Raw genomic sequence first — 18,040 nt, 5'->3', positions numbered from 1 at the left:
AAACATACACGTTTATGCTTATTTTAAATTTATTCAGAGTTATCTCCATATACTTTACTTTAATATTTTGTTTATTCAATCATAAATGACTGAGGATGAACTGTTGAACTTGACTAGGTTCCATATCTAATAAACCTTGTGTGTTTTGTTAGTTCATAGAGTTTCGTATGTGCATTTTCTCGATAGACTCACCTATATCATCATACAACTCAAGGGCCGGTCCATACATAAGTACGAGTAAAATCAACCATTACAGGCTGTGAATCAAGGTTGGAGAATTCGAATCTCGGGGAGATCTCGTTTGGACTTTTTTAGGGAGATCTCGGCATCTCGGAATAATCTCGAAAAGATCTCGGGCGTTGACTTACGTTGACTTTATAGTTTTTTTAATAAAAATATACATAAAAACATAAATATATTTATATTTATATACGTTTTTACGGGATTTTACAATATCCGATAAATGAGCGAGAAAATCTTAGAAATTACTAATTTTACAAAAAAATCTTACAAATTAGCAAGAAAATTCGAGAAATCGTGGCTTTGATTAAGTTTGACCTCATTGACCGAGAAATCTCGGGAGATGAACATCTCGTCTCAGTTGCCTTCTAAAAACGAGATCTCAGGGGAGATCTCGGGAGATTTACAACACTACTGTGAATACACCAAGAAAGTAACTAGAATAAAATTACAAAAACAAAACAAATTACAGTTACAGTGTTGGGTTAAAAAAATTGGAAGCCACTATGTCATCAAAGAAAGCTTCTTATCTTCACACAGATGTTACATATTCCAACCAAACCCACAAACATCTCCTCTCTATAATAAATACATCATCATTTGACTTCAATTTCTATTTTCAGAATTTATATGAATAACAAGACCAATAATATTACATTACACCTATTCCACCATCAAAAAATCATGTAAATACTAAAAACGAAAAACACCAATACCACGCCCGCCAACAGGTGGCAACCATTAGCTTAACTCTCATTTGTCAAATCACAATGTACAAGGGTTGAGTACCCCAAGAGCCGGCTTCTATTTGGTGTCAGAACGTTTCACTAATTTTGTGGGCCGTAATGTGCCTACATGTATCAAGGAAGTTTACATCCATGCAAGAGAGCCTCGATCATTCGTAACTTGTGGACGTCCCCTTGTTGGTGTTGGTGGTCTGTTTGCATTAAGTTCCTACAAGAATAAATTTGTAAGTTGAAACATTGTGCAAGGTGGAGGCAAATTTCAACACACACAGAGTTAATATATTTTTGAATAAAAGGTATTTCAAGTCAACCCAACCTGACCCATCACAACCTACCCATTTTGTCATCTATATAAACAACCATATTGATGATAATAGTACCTGCATCCATGTATCTTCTATATGTAGTTCAGGGGAAGTTTCGGCAGAAGAAATTGCAGGTGGGAGTGGATGAATAAGTTTCGGGACCACAACAAGGTCTCTACCCAATACCAATATTGCACCAGCATTATTCGCAGTCCCTACAATACAAATCACACCATTAATAATTTAATATATCATAATTACTAGCACAGAAACAATCATTTTCTCATAATCAGCATTCAGAAATCATAATCTACCACAATAATTGGTAGCCGAGAAAAGGGTAATCAAATGTCCCTGTGCAAAGCGTTCAAAGCCATCCATTACACATTCGTGTGCGCGAACAATCAGTTGAAGATCATTGTTGTTGCAAAACTCCATCACACGATCAGGCTGCAAAAAGTGCCCATTGTCAGTAACTCATAATTGCCAGATAAGCTTCCCAGATACTTATGCATATAAACAAACATAAATGGTTTGGTTTGGGTTGCAGTTAATCTCAAACAAGTAATTTCAAAATATTACTACTAACGGAGGAACGGTCATATAGGTCTAACGGGTTAAAAATGTTGAATTAGCACAAAGTCTATACTTAATAAATGCACTAGGTCTGGTCTATCAAGAGAAAAAGAGTGAAACGATTTAGTTTTTGCAAGAAATATTAACAGTGTACTTGATTATACATGATTTTCAAGGTCGCAATCATGATTATACAGTGTACTTGATTTTTCAAGGTCGCAATCAGACCGGCCATGTTGTACGGCTCAGAGTGTTGGCCAATGACGAAAGCCCAAGAGAGGAGGATGGAGGTGGCAGAAATGAGGATGCTTAGGTGGACGTGTGGCAAGACCATGCTAGATATGATACCAAATGGAGTTTTTAGGGAGAACTTGGAAGTTGGGAACATAACCAACAAGTTGAGGGAAGGACGACTTAGATGGTTCGGGCATGTTATGAGGCGCCCACTTTTAGCCCCGGTTAGGAGAGTCGAGACCCTCGTTGTTGGGGGCGTAAGGAGAAGGGGTAGACCCAAACGTAGGTTGGAGGATAGATTGAAGCTTGACATGAAGGAGCTCTTATTGACCGAGAACATGACTTCTTATAGGAATTTGTGGAGGAGTAGAATTAGAATAGATGACTAGGTTCTACATGGTGTTTATTTATCTTATATATTTATATTATATTTCTTGCCTACTTGCTTGTGTGCACTTCATATATGTTTTTTTTTTTTTTTTTTTCGTGGGACTTGGCTGGACATGTTTTATGGATATATAATATATCTATACTTATTGTAGCATATTCACATGCTTTATTGCACTATATGGTTACATGTTTGTATTACATTATATAGCAATTAATTTATACGTACTTACATATCACATGTTTTTATGCTAACATAGCATACTTATTTGTCTATGCCTACATAGTATACCATCTATTTTATACTGTATATTATACCTACATGCTTCTTACCAACATATTTACGTATACTTATTATACTTACATGACTTGTTATACTTGCATATTTGACACTCACATATTTTAATTATATGTTATATTACTCAATATTGTTATATGCTTTATTTACCTATATATATCGTATTGGAGTATACATTATTCATGGTAAAGTTTCTATTTTGCCAACTTTACTTGTATATTTTTACTTCACATATCGGATTTCATGGTTCTTTCTGGTCGGAGGTCCCTAGAAGCAGCCTCTCTGCTCTACAGAATAGGGAGGGACGACTTCCTCTACCTGGGGACCGATAGGTATCCTGGGTAGAAGAATGACTTCCCTTTTACTTTAGGGTAGAGGAAAGGACTGCCTACATCTAACCTCCCCATACTCTACTTTAGTGAAATTGGGTATTGTTGTTGTTGTTGTTGATTATACATGAAGAACTTCTCTAAAAAACACTAAAGGTGATTGTGGGACAACCAAGCCTGCCTGATCCGCCCATATTGCCATCTTTAGGTAATACTATACCTGGCAATTGAGACCCATACTCTCAAATTTGGGTCAAATGGGTTAAGCTTTCGGGTCAATTAAGTCTTGAAAATAATTAAGCCCAACAATGTAAACCAAAACTTTAAAAAAGGTCCAACTAGTTTTTTTCCAACCTATGGGGTCTTATACAAAATATAAAAGAACGGGTCAAATGGGTATCAAATCCTAAGGTTCAATGATTAGAAACAGGTCTAATGGGTCTTGTGAATGGGTCAAATGGGTCGAGCATAACAACTTTTATCCATCAATTATTTATGAAAGCATTAATGGTTATAACAATTATTATGTATATTAATATTTTCTTATATATATATAATATAATACAAATATTAATAACTAAAACAATAAAATCAATGTAAAAGTATATTACCCGTTTGACCTATTTGACCCATTACCCGTTTCAACCTGTTACCCAAACCGACCCTACCTGACCCGTTTGGACCCGTTTAAATTTTTACCCGTTTGACCCATGACCCATTTCAACCCAGAACCGTTTTGACCTGATACCCAAACCGACCCAACCTGACCCGTTTGCCAGGTATACTTTAGACAAAGGAAAACAAAAAATTGATTTAAAGTTTGTGATCCACAAAGCTGTAATAAGAAGTATCTAAAGGAACCATACCCCAAAAGTAACCAGCCCAGGACCTCTGGCATTTGGTCTTAGTCCTTCAACACCATCATTCTCAGTTGGGTCAGACCTGGCTCAGCAGAGAAATGTTGATTAGAATCTGAGACTAACAGAAAACAAATGTGAACTTAGAGTGTTATTGGGCTTATGAAAAACCAACCAAAGCAAATCCATTAAAACTATTGAACCAGCTTCCATAGTAATTGGCCTTTGAAGATTTTCAATCTGCTCAATACGGTCGATAGACCTTCCAATACCACCATGCATACATATAATCTTTTTTTCAATTAAAGCCGCCAATGGCAACCAATTGAATAACCTGTTTATCCTTTGCCATACCCAAATTCCATCTCTCTCACCCTGTTCAAATTTCACCATTATCTGTTAAATTAAAACACCATAACATGATTTAAATATTGATAACATTACCATTCGCTCGATGCACTCAATTCGGAAGCCAAAAAGTGCATTTATATCAGCAGCTTCATGATTCCCCCGAATCAAATGTACGTTCTGTGGATACTCGACCTACAATATCATGGTAAATTCTGCTTTTAAGAAAACTAATAATGATGAAATGATAGTGATCTTCAACACAACAGTAGTACCTTTAAAGCTAGCAGAAGACAAATAGTTTCTAAACTGTGTTGACCCCGGTCAACATAATCTCCTAAGAAGAGATAATCAATATATCTGATAAATGTTGCAAACAATCAGCAAGAGTGATGTATATAAATACATAAAAATATATAAAATAAAGGGGAAGACTTACGCGATGTCTCCTGCAGTTGATGGTGATCCATATTCATCAAAAATACGCATGAGGTCTCCAAATTGGCCATGCAAATCACCAAATATCTTTATTGGAGCCCTTAGTTGTAGAACACTAGGTTCACTTGAAAATATTCTTTCAGAACAATCACAAAGATCTGCAATCTCATTGCAGTCCAAAAAGAACTGTCGGCGAACAGGAGGCTTCCAGCCCCGAGGCTTCAACAGGTGAGCTATAACCTAAAATACAACCATACCAAAAGAAGCTTTTAAAGAGTGAACATTAATTTTGGATTTGATGTATAAACGAGGGACCACCCACGCAAAAAAGTCTAAACTTTGCATAAAAAGAAACAGAAAGGACAAAGAAAATTCATTTTTCACATAATGTCTATTTGATTTGCACGCGATTCATAACTTGTAAGGTATTTACCTTTTTGGGGACACTATTAACCGACATCTGTCGATCCAAAAGTTTCCTTGCAGCAGTTGCATTTTCTGGAGTGCCATATCCGACCCGCCTTCCCTCATTTTCAAACTGATCTATTGAAAGCTGTCGAACCATACCACCTAAGGCTCCACCAGTCTCTGCAGCTACTACTACCTGCAAATCAATGATAAAAATCTCACGTTCACAAATTTGGGTTGATGTAGGACAGGATAGGATTTGTTTACAAACTATAAACTTTCAAGAATTATTGAAGAGTATAAAGAGAACACAAAGTTTATAACTTGAATTAAATAGAATGAATAAAATATAACATAATCTATATATATAGACCTAAAAATCCTAATCCTACATAGATTCTGATTAAGTTTCCTAATAAATAACTAATAAATATAAATATTTTCCTGATTAAAACTCGGATTACTTGATCCTCAAGTAATCATCCAATTCCTTGTCGGTCAAGTAATCTCCTATTGTGTTCCTCGTCATGGTTGCAAAACAAAAAAAAAAAAATTAATAATAATACAAATACACATTAAACCAAGAAAGGTTCAGCTACTTACAGCTCGATGATGCAATCGTACACCAGTTGGAGGTGAGTTGATTGCAAGATCGGGATCTGGTTTTATCATCTGCTTTCCACTAGCAGTGGCCTCGGCCCCACGGTCCCTATCGGGATGGTCAACTTCTCCGTTTGACTGACGAGCTTTTGCAGCAGCGAGTGTTGCAGTAATAGCCTCGGCTTCTGCTGCGGATGCCTCCACCAAGTATTCAACTCCTTTGCTCATTCTCCTGCATATTTAACCAAAGTTATGCTCTACCTCAAAGCTATACATAGCAATTTTAACCCAAATACTGAAATTGGATATATATGGGTCATGTTTAACCTCGAATTGGGTCAATCCACAGGATTAATCCAAAGATAAACAGGTCAGATAGGGTAGACAAGTTGGCAGTCCCATTGAAACCTCCTAGATCACTTTTTTTAAAAAGAACTGATGGTTTATGTTTAAAAGCAGCTTTTGTAGGTACATATCAGCCAATATTTGCAAGACTCAAACCGAGGATAGAAGATGTGCTTGTGGGTTGAGTTGGCATGTCCTGTCTGACTTCACTTCAATATTACCCATTTATACCCGTCACCCAACTGGACCATTTTGCCATCTCTATTTACAAATTAACATAAATTTGAAAAAAAACGACAATCTACCGTGAGCCTTGAAGAATATAATTTTCAGTGCTGCTATCTGTATACATGTCACCGTTTACTGGTGGAGCAACGGGATTCCCTAGTACAACGGCACCATCTGAAGCTGCTTCAGTTGTCTGCCTTGTTCTGTCATCACCGAACCCGTATCTACCTTGTAACCTGCCTGGCTGTGTATTCGACGCAGCAGCTGCGGCTGCGTGTGATGCTGCAGATGTCATTTCAACAGCAGCAAGATCTTCAGCAACCAATAGATCGTCCAGCAACACCCCTACAACAAGAAAGTGCCACCTTAGTAATGCTTGTTTGACTAATTGACCAGAACAAACAATTTTAAGATCCATCTTGAACAAGCCTGACTTTCATTAAAAAAAATACATTTAACAATACTTAGAGCCCAGTATTAATATCAACTATATCTCCAACTAAAAACATATATTTTGTTATCTTTAATTTTATAGACCATATCAAGGACCACAAATGCATAACCTGCTCAGCAGTTCAAGAATACACAATACACACAGTTCCACACATCTTCAAACATGCATGTGCGGATGGATATATGTATGTACATATGTATGTAGTAATCTTACTAACAAAACACATATTATATAATAATAGAATCTCGATAGAAAAGTAAAAAATTAGTATGCTGAAATACATCAGACAACTAGCTTTGTCAACTAAAGTCAACAATTAACAATACATGAGATTCAAATGCTAAAGTGCAATCCCAACAGTTCACCAGCAGAAATATGCAGTCACATATTCATGTAAGTTAATAAAAATTCGACAGAAATGGCAGAAATTATTCATAAGTTGACAAAAATTTACTATTTTGTTCTCACACATCTACTCGTTGTCTACCATAGTCTCCAAAACGAAACAGCCTGTCAGCATTTATGACTTGAATGCAGTGTTTGTTCCCATACCAAAATAAGGTGTTAGAACCGTAAGATATTTATTTGTTCTTTTCTACTTCAAAGTCCCTGAACCACTTGCCAGCTTTATAAGTATAAAAGTGGATACAGTTCATCTAACACTATAGCATGCATCATCATATAGTAGAATGGACAACATAACGGAGTTAGTCTATATATCCTACATGTCAAAGGAAAGAACAAGCCACTATATGCATCATCCTAACACTACAATCTTTCACACAATGACTCTTACACCTTGGATTATAAGCTGTTACAAATTCAAGACTCAAAACTCAAAAGCAGCCATAGAAGGCTTAAGTTTTGGTGCATGCAAGTATGAACCACTTAAGCTTCAAATTCAGGATCCAGTCATACCTCCACGTAAACCACCATAAATAAATATTAGATCCCCAAATGCAGCAGCAGCGTGTCTACAACGTCTGGTCAGTTCAACTGCAGCATCTCCACCCGCAGCATCCGCACTATATCTCCCCGTACGTGGAGTTGTAATAACCGATTTTGTATCGCACCAGACGCCTGCTGCAGTGTCCAAAACTATATACAAAAGCATAACACAACATTATAGTCAGGAAGCATACATTTGTATGGTTTAGTTCAAATCAACTGACAGTAAAAGGAACAAAAGAAAATGGGTAGATGTCTTTTGCATCTCCAACAGTACTATGTGAAATTTGTGATTTTTGACTGATTCAATGAGATTATCTTTGTTAAAGGAACTTAATATTAGAATATAGAAACAGGTTAATCAGTTTTTTGAATAAGAAAATGAGTTACTTTATATCAAGAATAGAGGGTAGAAGTTCAATGAATAGTATACCTGCTACACTCGATGAGTCCTCCACCATGCGTCCACCACCCAAAGCTCCACCAGAAACATGCAGCCGAGCGTTAACAAAAACCTATAACCAGGACACATATGAACACTTTTGAGCATTCTGAGCATTTGCACTTGTGTTATGAATTATGATAGCTGAATAATAATGAAGACCAACCGCAGCATGTTGATAACGAGAAGATGGTGAGACACCAGGAGCAATTGCCCATTCCCAGCGACCATCTCTATGTTTTGCAAGTCCATAGGCACTTGCTAGAGGCTGAAGATATTAAAGCAAGTCAGTTAAACATCATGGTGCAACATAAGATTCGGATATGATTTACACATCACTAGTCATTAAGGTACAAGACACATTCAGAGCAAGAAACATTGATGCCAAGTGTAGGACGGACATCAGCTTTTAGAATCAGATAGTACACAGCTTTAAGGATCAGATGGTACAATAAAGATATTTGTGCTCACCACACTATTCGCGTCACGTCCCCCACAAAGCAAAAGAAGACCATCAGACCGTGCACTTGCGGTAGCATACCTATCAAAGTAAAAGAATCAAATGATGGATATGCAAGATAATCTAAACATACAAGAAGCTAAATACAGAGTACAACCGATCCATAAGGGGTGGAAAACTTTAGTCGAATGAATATGAATTCTAAATTGACAAAGAATTCAAACATTTAAAGATAAATGTTGGAAAGAAAAAACTGGTCAAACTGTATCACATTCAATATATCAACTCAAACTTCTAATGATTTTCATAAAGTCACCACCTTTACACCCCACTGTCCACAAGCAACATACTTTTTCAGTTCATCAAGTGAGACCATAGGAGGCTAAAGGTGAGACACATTAATATGTGTGTTACTTAATGAAATGCCAATCACGATGAAAGATCTCCTAAAAGACAAGCATCTAAAATAGTTACTCTACAAACAAAGGTTGAAGGGTTTACGTGTACAAGGTCTAAGAACAAATATATTCTAATCCTTAGCAGTCATAGAACACAACATGTTTATCTCACTTGATGCAAATAAAGTCCAACTTGAGTTAACATGAAGTAGCACAAGTTGTATTAACAGCTAACATGAAGATGAAACTGAAGTTTTGGTCGAATGAATCACGCTATCATTACATGTATCCGTTTCAGATTAAATAAAGTTTTACTATTTTAGAAAAAGTAAAAAAATGAAAGAGAAAGAGTTAACACCGAGGAAAACTAAATAGCCATACATGCAAGGTGGCGGACCTTCACCCTCGGGTTCCAATTTCCGCCATTCATATGGCTTAGCAGCTGTATCCAAGGCCCATACATCAGCAAGGGGCCGCTTTCCTGATCACAAACGATAGTTTCTTTAATCTGTAACAACAGGATCTAAACAAACAAGAATTGAAAACGAGCAATGACAGAAACTGACCATCATTTCCACCAATTGCCATTAGATACCGCTGCCCCACTAAAGCCATGACATGACCATATCTTGGGCCCGGGCCTGGGCCTTGCACCACCACTCTACAAGAAACAAGCAATTATCTCACCAAGTTTGGACAACCATATTTCCAGTATAACAAATACATACAAGTCAATAATCACATTCTTATAACAAACCTATGCCATCGGGGCCGCTGTTGTGTAAGGTCAAGAACATGAAGATCCTCGGCAGATAAACCAGCTGGACCAATGCCACCCTTTGTTTGATTAAACAGGGAAGGGTTTTTAGTTCAGATATGAGAGAATTAACAGAGGCACTAATAAGTAAGAAACAACAAAATGATAAGCTTCTCAAAGTTGAATTACTAAACCTGAATAACCACCATGGTACCCACAGCAGTTGCTACATGGGCTGCCCTAGGCGTAGGTGGTTCTCCAAATGGGGTAATTCTGCAACAAGAATATTGGAAAACACATTAAAATGTTTCAAAATATGCATTCCACTAAAGACAATGATCACATACAAGGGAAATAATTTGCAAATTAGCATAAGAAACCATCTCACCTAGACCATTTATTGGTCAATACATCATAACAATGCACATCAGCAGTAGCACCAGATAAACCTGAGACACAAAAACAACTTAAAACGAATTTACAAAGAATAAAGTATTCAGATGCATACAAGGAATGCCACATTAATGACAAAATGTCCAAGCTTGTTTTACAATCTTCCTTTCACATAAAATGGTATAGTATAGTATCGTATTGATGGTTGAAGAGACAATGCACCACCATAATATAAATATCGTGTTAAGAGCCATGTTTATCTTATAGATTGAAGCACCAAAGATGTCATAATAATCACCCTCGAAGACAACCGTATCTATACAAGTAAATTGTCAGGATATGGGGTCAAAATTTTATGGAAACAAATATTCAAGGGATATTAAACACAGAAAAGATCGTAGCAGCCGAATGCAATAAAACTACAGTTAGGGCTTCTCAAAAAAAAACATGTGACTAAACTTTAATCAATTTTCACCTATTCCATAACAACCTGAATTCAGACAATTAAACTGAATCCAAAAAGTAACTAAAGTTTATTTAACCTCTATCTTAAAGCTTCAAAATTGAAACACACACTAGCCAAATGCACAATAAAGAAAGCTACTAATCAACAATAAGGATCAAAAAGCATACGAATTCCGGCACCGCCTGCAGACGAAGGAGTTCCAGCATTAGCAGAATTCCCTTCAAGAGCTGTTGCACCACCAAACAATATAAGCCTAGGCCCTATATAACTCGCCGTCCCTTCTTCGCCAACTGCGGCCACCGCAGTCAAAGTATGCCCACACCTGGGACCAGGTCCATCTTCCTTCTTCTCTAATATAGCATTTACAACCGAGTAATTCGGTGCAAGCCTGGGCCCACCAACCGAACTACTACTATTACTACTACTGGATTGCGATTGCACCTGAACAGATGACGTGTCATCACCGGCTGCCGGAGACGCTATACGCTCATCCGGCAAACTTCCATTAGTATCAACAACATCATTACTTTTATCATTATCAATATCCGGTGATGAATCCACCTCCATCTCTCAGTGTTCCCCTGACTCGAAGCTGTTAATAAGTTAAATTTAGACTATAGTTTCACCGATTTGCATAACAGATTAACTTCCGAGCTTCAATTTCGATGAAGTGATAGTTTTAAGTAACTTCAGAAAAAGGAAACCCTAGATTTGATCGTTTGTGGATTCAGTACGAGTATCACAGCGGCAAAATCAATGAATTTAGATACGGTGTTTGTATGTAATGATATTATTATTATAATATTGAATTAATGATTGAATCTAATAATAGTGAGTTTAGTTTGGAGAAACAGCGGTTGTAACGGATGAAACGGTGGTGACAGAGGTCAATGATTGACGGGTGATGGTGGCCGGCGGAATGAATTGAAGAAAGTAACACTATTTGCCTTTAATAATTTTTTATAAATTATTATCTCTATCTCTATATACATATATTATTTATTTTTATATTTTTATATTATCTACATCTACATCTACATCTACACTATACATTATAAGAAAAGCTTAATTGAGATATCTTAAAAAAATTCCTTGAATCTTAACCATTAGATCAATTAAAAGACATTCACTACCCCTATAATCTAACCATTCATTTTAGTTATTGATCAATAAGTCACACTTAACAATTAAAATACCCTAAATACCCTTACCCTTACATTATACGGGAGAAATAATGCAGTTGAGGGGTCACTCTTATCCCTTTCATTCAGTTGTTCATTCGAACCCTAAATTGGTCCCTAACCGAAACCTAAACTGATCACGTTATTCATTCAAACCCTAAAACAGATTCAACAATCGATTAACAATCAGTGAATTCCAGATCACGACACATTATACCTGTCTGATTCGTCCTTCCAACAATCGATCAACAATCAGTGAATTCCACATCACGATCGTTATACCCGTCTTCATACGCTCCTAAAACACGATCGCTTCTACAAAAAAAACCGCTAAATCAAATGCTTCTTATCGATGTTACTCCACAATCAAATTCTTCTCGAAACTCATTGTAAGGGTTATTCGAATCTCCAGTCGGATCTGGGGTTGATTAACAGAATCTAACGATGAAGCAATCTTATCAATTCAGGTTTCGATGATGGTCAAGACGTCCGAAATCATGGAACGAGGGAATTATGTTTCAAATTGGTGACAATAAGGTTTGATTCTTTTTACTATTTAATCGAACGGTTTTTGGAGGTAACATATTTTCGATCAATTCACCACATGTTTAATTTCTGGAGTTTTTATTATTGATTTTGATTTAGGTTAAATTTTTATTTTTCCGTTTGATTAGATCCTTGCTTGCATTTAAGTTAAATTTTCGATCCTTGCTTGCTTGCATTTAAGCGCAATGTATTGCTTAATATTGATCAACTGCTCTTTAACTATGCATATTTTATTTCTTTAAAGGTGTTACTATATGTTTTGTGAAGTAGATAACTATTCAATGTGTTGACCTTTTTGAAGAAGGAAAATGTTACAAAAAAAACTTGACAAGTAATGGGAGCAATCTTTTTATATCCTGTCGAATAATCGATTGATGATTCAAGTGTTTGCTTCAAAGGTAATTATTTGCATTGTTAACATTCATCAGCTAATGGACCTGTGTTGATATTTATTTATTTATTTTTCTATTTTTGAAATACCACAAGAAAGGAGATGGTTACGCTATTAATGGTCGAGTGGCAACAAAGTCTTAAGAGTTAGACGAGGAATTTATAAAAGATATTCAAGGGTTTAATCTAATGAACTTTACATACAAAACTTCATATACTATGGTCTATTACAAAGTTAATACTATGGTCAACTACAAAATTAGGGTTCAACCTTAATCGTATGCGGAAGTTGAGATAAGAAAGGTCATTACCGTGTTCGATTTAAGATACAGGTGAAAACAGGATGTGTTGGGTTGATTGATTGAACAAAATAGTGACCAAACATTGTTTTCACTTTTGAAGCTTATGAAATTTATTGAGATATTTGTGAATACTTGAACTTTATTTACTTCGTATTATCTATTTGTATCAAATGATTTAGGAGGTTATATTTGACTCATTTGAGTGTAAACACTAACCATGGAATGACTACATCTGAAAATGATGGACTTGTATCTATTTTTTCCGGAAGGTAAATGATTAGATGTTGCATTTTTAACACGTTGATGTTATAACGAGTCAAACTTGGATCAACTGCAGAATATGAACAATAAAGTGAGCAGAACACGCTAAATGGGTTGGACAGTTCAAATGGTCTTATGTTATTATAATGTGAGGTAGTTTTAATTAGAAAAAATATCATACTGATCAAATAGTATTTATGTTTATCACATATAAAACTGGATGATTGTATCTGGAATGGTGAAATTTGGTCAATATTAGTTGTTTCCTCTACATAACTCTATCGCTGCATAACCTGCATACCTTTTTTCCATAGGCATTGAAGGAGTTTTTTTATGTCGAAAGTGAAGCATAAAGCCTTGGCCTGTTGTACTCTTTACTGGTATGACTAAATTTGTCTCTCGGATCTTTCATCTGTCACAGAACTTTTACTTTATATTCTTTGTTGTAATAATTTTGGTTTACGGTAATATGTCTACGCCTTAATTCTTTACTTCGGAGAGGTTCCAGGCGGTTGCTTTTATAACCATGGTATTACTTGCTTTTTTAGATCTTATTGAGCATCTTAATATGCTTATTTCGTGCAATTATACTTATTATTTTGCATAAACAATTAGACATACAATACCTTATTACCATCAAAGGTTAGCCTCTTAACCCTTCTCTTATATAAATACTCTTTTCCATAAAAAGAATACAGTTTGGCTTATAAGGCCAATCATAAGTTTTCACAAGTTCTATATTGAAGTCTAATGCGGCGATCTAACAACCTTAAAATTTTTTATGAAGTAGCAAGTATTTCAAAAGTCAATATGTATTCCCTTTTGTTACTGTATGTGGTAAAATTGTACTAAGCATATGGTTTCAAAATAATGAATTTACTTAATAAACTGTTATGAAGACTTAGAAATGCATTTGATGATGTGCAAAAACTTCTATATACCTGTTTGCGATATTAAAGAAGAGTTATCAATTGTTTCGTTTTTATTTTATGAAACTTATGTCTTTTCTATTTTTGACTCATTATTTACGTAACCTAAACTTAGGTGAATCATTCATAAATTTACCAAGTATATTGATAATAACTTTGGTGCAGAAAACATGAGTCACACAAGCTTTTTCATTAGTTGGTAGTATGTATGATACAAACTACTTCCGACAACAAACATGTTAGCTAGCTGTATGTTTGTTGTTGATAAACCAATCGTTCAGTTTCAAGAATACAATAAATCCAGATTCAAAAGTACACCTTATTGTTATAATTAATCATGCTATCATATCTCAAAGAGAACCCAAATTTTTTATGAAACTATCTCTTATTGTTTTCACATCTTACCTATGCAGGTTATTGTAGATAGCTTATCTAAGTGTCCTTGCGCAACCCATTGAAATTACCATAAAGGTATGTGTCCAGTGTAGGATTAATAATAGGCACGATCATAGTCATACTTAAACAGGTATCAACTACGAACATTAAATGTTTTTTTTATATATTTTTTTATATTTAAACAGATTAGTTTTGAAAAAGCTTTGAGTTTACTCATGTGAGAAGAAGCTTTGGAAATCCTTGAATTGTAAGTTGTAACGTAAATGTTTTTCCCATTGAATGTTTTTTCAGCTATCTTTTATAGTGGTTGCTGTTTTTTACTTTGAAAATTTGCAGCTGGTGATAATAATTTAAGGAGTTACACTTTTGGTGACGATGTATTAATTGTAAGTTGAAACGTAAGTGACAGTCGTAGAAGTTTAAACATGGCACAGCTCAAGGATACCTTTCCTGATGATAAACTTACACCAGTTCCTATGGTATGTCATGATAAACATTGTTTAAAGGCAATAAAATTCTTGGTTGAGTACAACTGAATAAGACACTGGTATAACCTTCAACTTTGTATTATGGAAGTTGATTAGGCATTAATCGAAAACAAATAAGTTATAACGTTATTGGATTTGGGTTCTAATACTTAGTTTAGCTATCGGTGAAGTATTTATAACTTTAACACTTAGTTAAACTATCAGTGAAGTAGTTTATAATTCTAACACTTAGTTAAGCGATTCAGTAGTTCTTATGCTTTTGGGTACAAACACTTAGTGATTAACATTTAACCCATTTTTCATTTCGTAGATAAAACATAACTTGACTCAATTCATCATATATGTAACAGAGTCTAAGTTAAGTGAGTTTATTTTCCTTATCACGGGGAATTCTTACTGAGAGATGGTTACATAATAAGCATTCACCCAAATTCCATCTTTTTTAAAATTATTGCACTCTCAATTATTTGATATTTGTCATCTTTTTTTCTACCAATTTCGACCTAATCAGGCCGATTAATGGTAATATTCATCCAATTGTTATTTGACAAGCTGTCATAGTTTTTAGTTTATGTATGTCGTTTTTGCAGATGTAAGTTACAAGGTGAAAAAACTGGAAGAAAAGGGCATCTTGCAGCAGACGCATAGGTTTTCGAGGTGGTTCTATCGTTGCACTTTGTATAGCTCAAGAAAAATCGCGGGCAACTATTTTTAAAGGTATTTTCTTTTATGTGACGTTCATTTCTTATTAGGTGTTTCCTACTGGGTGTATCTAGCGGATTGGGTATCGGGTCAAAATAGATGAGGGTCAAAAGACGCCATTTTGAGTTGGGATGAAACCATTTGGGTCATGTCCACATGTAATACATTCTGATTACAAAAGTGACTTTGTTGGGCACTACTAATTGACTCACATAAGTAAAATATATACTTTGGGCATGACTTTCAGTTGTTTCTTCAAAACTTTTTTTTTACTTTATGTTGCCCCGTCACTAACGATGATTATCCAATGGATATCCATTTACCCGATTAATCCGTCAGATATGTATATATCACATGCTATTTCTCCAATGTTCATGGTGAGGGTACTCCAATGAAACTTTAAGTGGAGCAACATTTGATGCAATAATATGTAAAAGGTGCAATGAAGTTTTTTTTTTTTTTTTTTTTTTTTTTTTTTTTTTTTTTTTTTTTTTTTTAAGTTAAAGCTCAATTTGTGACCTTTTTATGATATTTTTGTTTTCAGGAAATGACGAACATAGTTAAATCTGTTGAGAGCGTGTTGCTGTTGCCTTATGATTTATGATATTTTCAGTTTATTTGAAATCAGAAATACCAGTCTGTTTGATTAATTTTGATAATGGTCATGCTAATTGGTCTATGGATTACTGTGTGGTTGAAGTGTGTGGGTATATTGGAGGTTTGATTTTTAAAATTCAATGTGGAAAATCAAACTGTCGTTTTTGTTTTATTATTACCAGTTTAATCGAAAGGTTGTGTTTCAACTTTCAATGGAGATATAATCTGAAATTGGCACAAGTCATCAGAAAAGTCAAGCATTTTCTGTATTCAAAACCTGCGATTCTTTGTTGGAATATTTTAATTGGGTGATGGTTTAACGTTGTAACATATAAAAGGTTTAACCACCGAACTATTGGTTGAGTGGTAAAAAGTTTCAGTTGTTTGTGGGCCTGTATCCTTGGAAAAATAGGTGTAGGTTCAAATCCTGTTTGGGGGGGGGGGGGTTTTCTCCAAAGGTTGTGCCTCTGGTATCCTTCACTTTGTGCGGGCCAAGCAGTTAACCTAAAGCATTCTGGGTACGCTTTGCGCAATGGATGCGAGGAGTTTCTTCCTAACGAGTGCGTGGGTGGCAAATGAGAGGATTCGATGCCGATATTGGCGTTCTAAAAAAAAACATATAAAAGTTTTAATTGGATTAGTTTGACTTTAATTTGTCATAGGGACTTGCATATAGACAAACAATGTTATTTTGACTATTCAAATCCAAACTCGAAGTAATTTCATGTTGGGATTGCACAAAACTGTGTATTGAGATTCATTTTTGAATTGGTATACACTTCTAAAGATTGCTCGAAAGAAGAATATCAATAATTTTCATGATAGAGAAGGCAGCTTCACTTCCATTAGTCATTATGCAATTATGTTGAATATAAGTGTTGATTATACAAATTAATATGGATCATCGAATGCATATTAGTGAGATTGTAGGTTTGGTGTTGATACCACCAATTTGGTTATTTTTAGGAATTTCATGCGAGTGTCTAAGAAGTGCACTAATTCCTCACTTTTAAGTGTACCCATTGTTTTTAAAATTTATCTTTTCTAATTTAAGCTTTTATGTAGGTACCGTCCCCTTTATCTAAGATTATTTACTTCTTTTATTTTACTGCGTATATAGTTAAAAATTTATTCATATTATCGTATATTTTTCTCCGTTACAATTATAGCTTACAAATTATTTATTGTTATCAAAAATCTATTCCGATTGGTTGGAAGAACATCAACAATGAAAATACTTGTAGAGCAAATACAATATTTTGTTGTGTTTCTTATGTAGAATGATAAACTCTGTGAAAAGAGCTTAATGGATATGCGATATATACTTACAAAGAGACAATTTGATGCTTCAATGTTGACACTAAATGATTATTTCAAACGAGTGGTTCTTCGATAATAATTAATTTAAATCTACAATTTGTTCAACTAAGGCCTTGCTTTGATTTGTTTGTTATATAAAATTTTTGTCGTTTTAATTGATGTGCTGATAAATAATGTATTTTATTTAGTAATTTTTATTGCCGTAACCCGCAAATCTTGCGGGTCTTAAGCTAGTTAATATTAATAAATAAATCAATAAAAAGTTGTTTAC

The 18,040-nt window shown here is 34.9% G+C and overlaps 1 protein-coding gene and 1 long non-coding RNA gene across 4 annotated transcripts; one reads left to right on the top strand and one right to left on the bottom strand.

The window, feature by feature from the left end:
- Window positions 1-657: 657 nt before the first annotated feature.
- Window positions 658-11,591, bottom strand: LOC139861261 (serine/threonine-protein phosphatase BSL3-like). Its single transcript, XM_071849592.1, has 21 exons — window positions 10,825-11,591; window positions 10,187-10,247; window positions 9,993-10,071; window positions 9,799-9,878; window positions 9,608-9,702; window positions 9,423-9,522; window positions 8,655-8,724; window positions 8,350-8,451; window positions 8,175-8,256; window positions 7,712-7,891; window positions 6,417-6,684; window positions 5,770-5,998; window positions 5,192-5,362; window positions 4,760-4,998; window positions 4,596-4,680; window positions 4,417-4,515; window positions 4,148-4,347; window positions 3,982-4,057; window positions 1,606-1,741; window positions 1,367-1,506; window positions 658-1,194 (listed from the first exon to the last, which is right to left on the bottom strand). Exons 1-21 carry the CDS (start codon window positions 11,222-11,224, stop codon window positions 1,111-1,113), a joined length of 2,976 nt encoding a protein of 991 aa, XP_071705693.1. The 5' UTR covers window positions 11,225-11,591; the 3' UTR covers window positions 658-1,110.
- Window positions 11,592-11,928: 337 nt separating this feature from the next.
- On the top strand, window positions 11,929-16,657 carry LOC139862224 (uncharacterized). Of its 3 annotated transcripts, XR_011764095.1 has the most exons (8): window positions 11,929-12,227; window positions 12,306-12,782; window positions 13,414-13,490; window positions 13,652-13,717; window positions 14,680-14,737; window positions 14,848-14,909; window positions 15,741-15,867; window positions 16,397-16,657. It is a non-coding gene; the product is annotated as an uncharacterized lncRNA (long non-coding RNA). The 3 variants fall into 3 exon arrangements; XR_011764096.1 differs by having other exon boundaries at window positions 11,929-12,782; window positions 13,414-13,485; XR_011764094.1 differs by having other exon boundaries at window positions 11,929-12,782.
- Window positions 16,658-18,040: the final 1,383 nt, after the last annotated feature.

The sequence above is a fragment of the Rutidosis leptorrhynchoides genome, chromosome 8, assembly GCF_046630445.1.
Source record: "Rutidosis leptorrhynchoides isolate AG116_Rl617_1_P2 chromosome 8, CSIRO_AGI_Rlap_v1, whole genome shotgun sequence".
In the NCBI taxonomy this organism is placed as follows: domain Eukaryota; kingdom Viridiplantae; phylum Streptophyta; class Magnoliopsida; order Asterales; family Asteraceae; genus Rutidosis; species Rutidosis leptorrhynchoides.
The sequence above is the reverse complement of the archived record's forward strand: the minus strand, read 5'-3'. Positions and strand labels throughout refer to the sequence as shown.

Excerpts from the sequence above, each read along its gene's own strand:
- LOC139861261 (XM_071849592.1), bottom strand. The coding sequence starts at position 11,224 with ATGGAGGTGGATTCATCACCGGATATTGATAATGATAAAAGTAATGAT. Across the intron at positions 9,703-9,798 it reads CAGCGGCCCCGATGGCATAG|AGTGGTGGTGCAAGGCCCAG; the intron begins GTTTGTTATAAG and ends TGTTTCTTGTAG. Across the intron at positions 8,452-8,654 it reads GACGTGACGCGAATAGTGTG|CCTCTAGCAAGTGCCTATGG; the intron begins GTGAGCACAAAT and ends TAATATCTTCAG.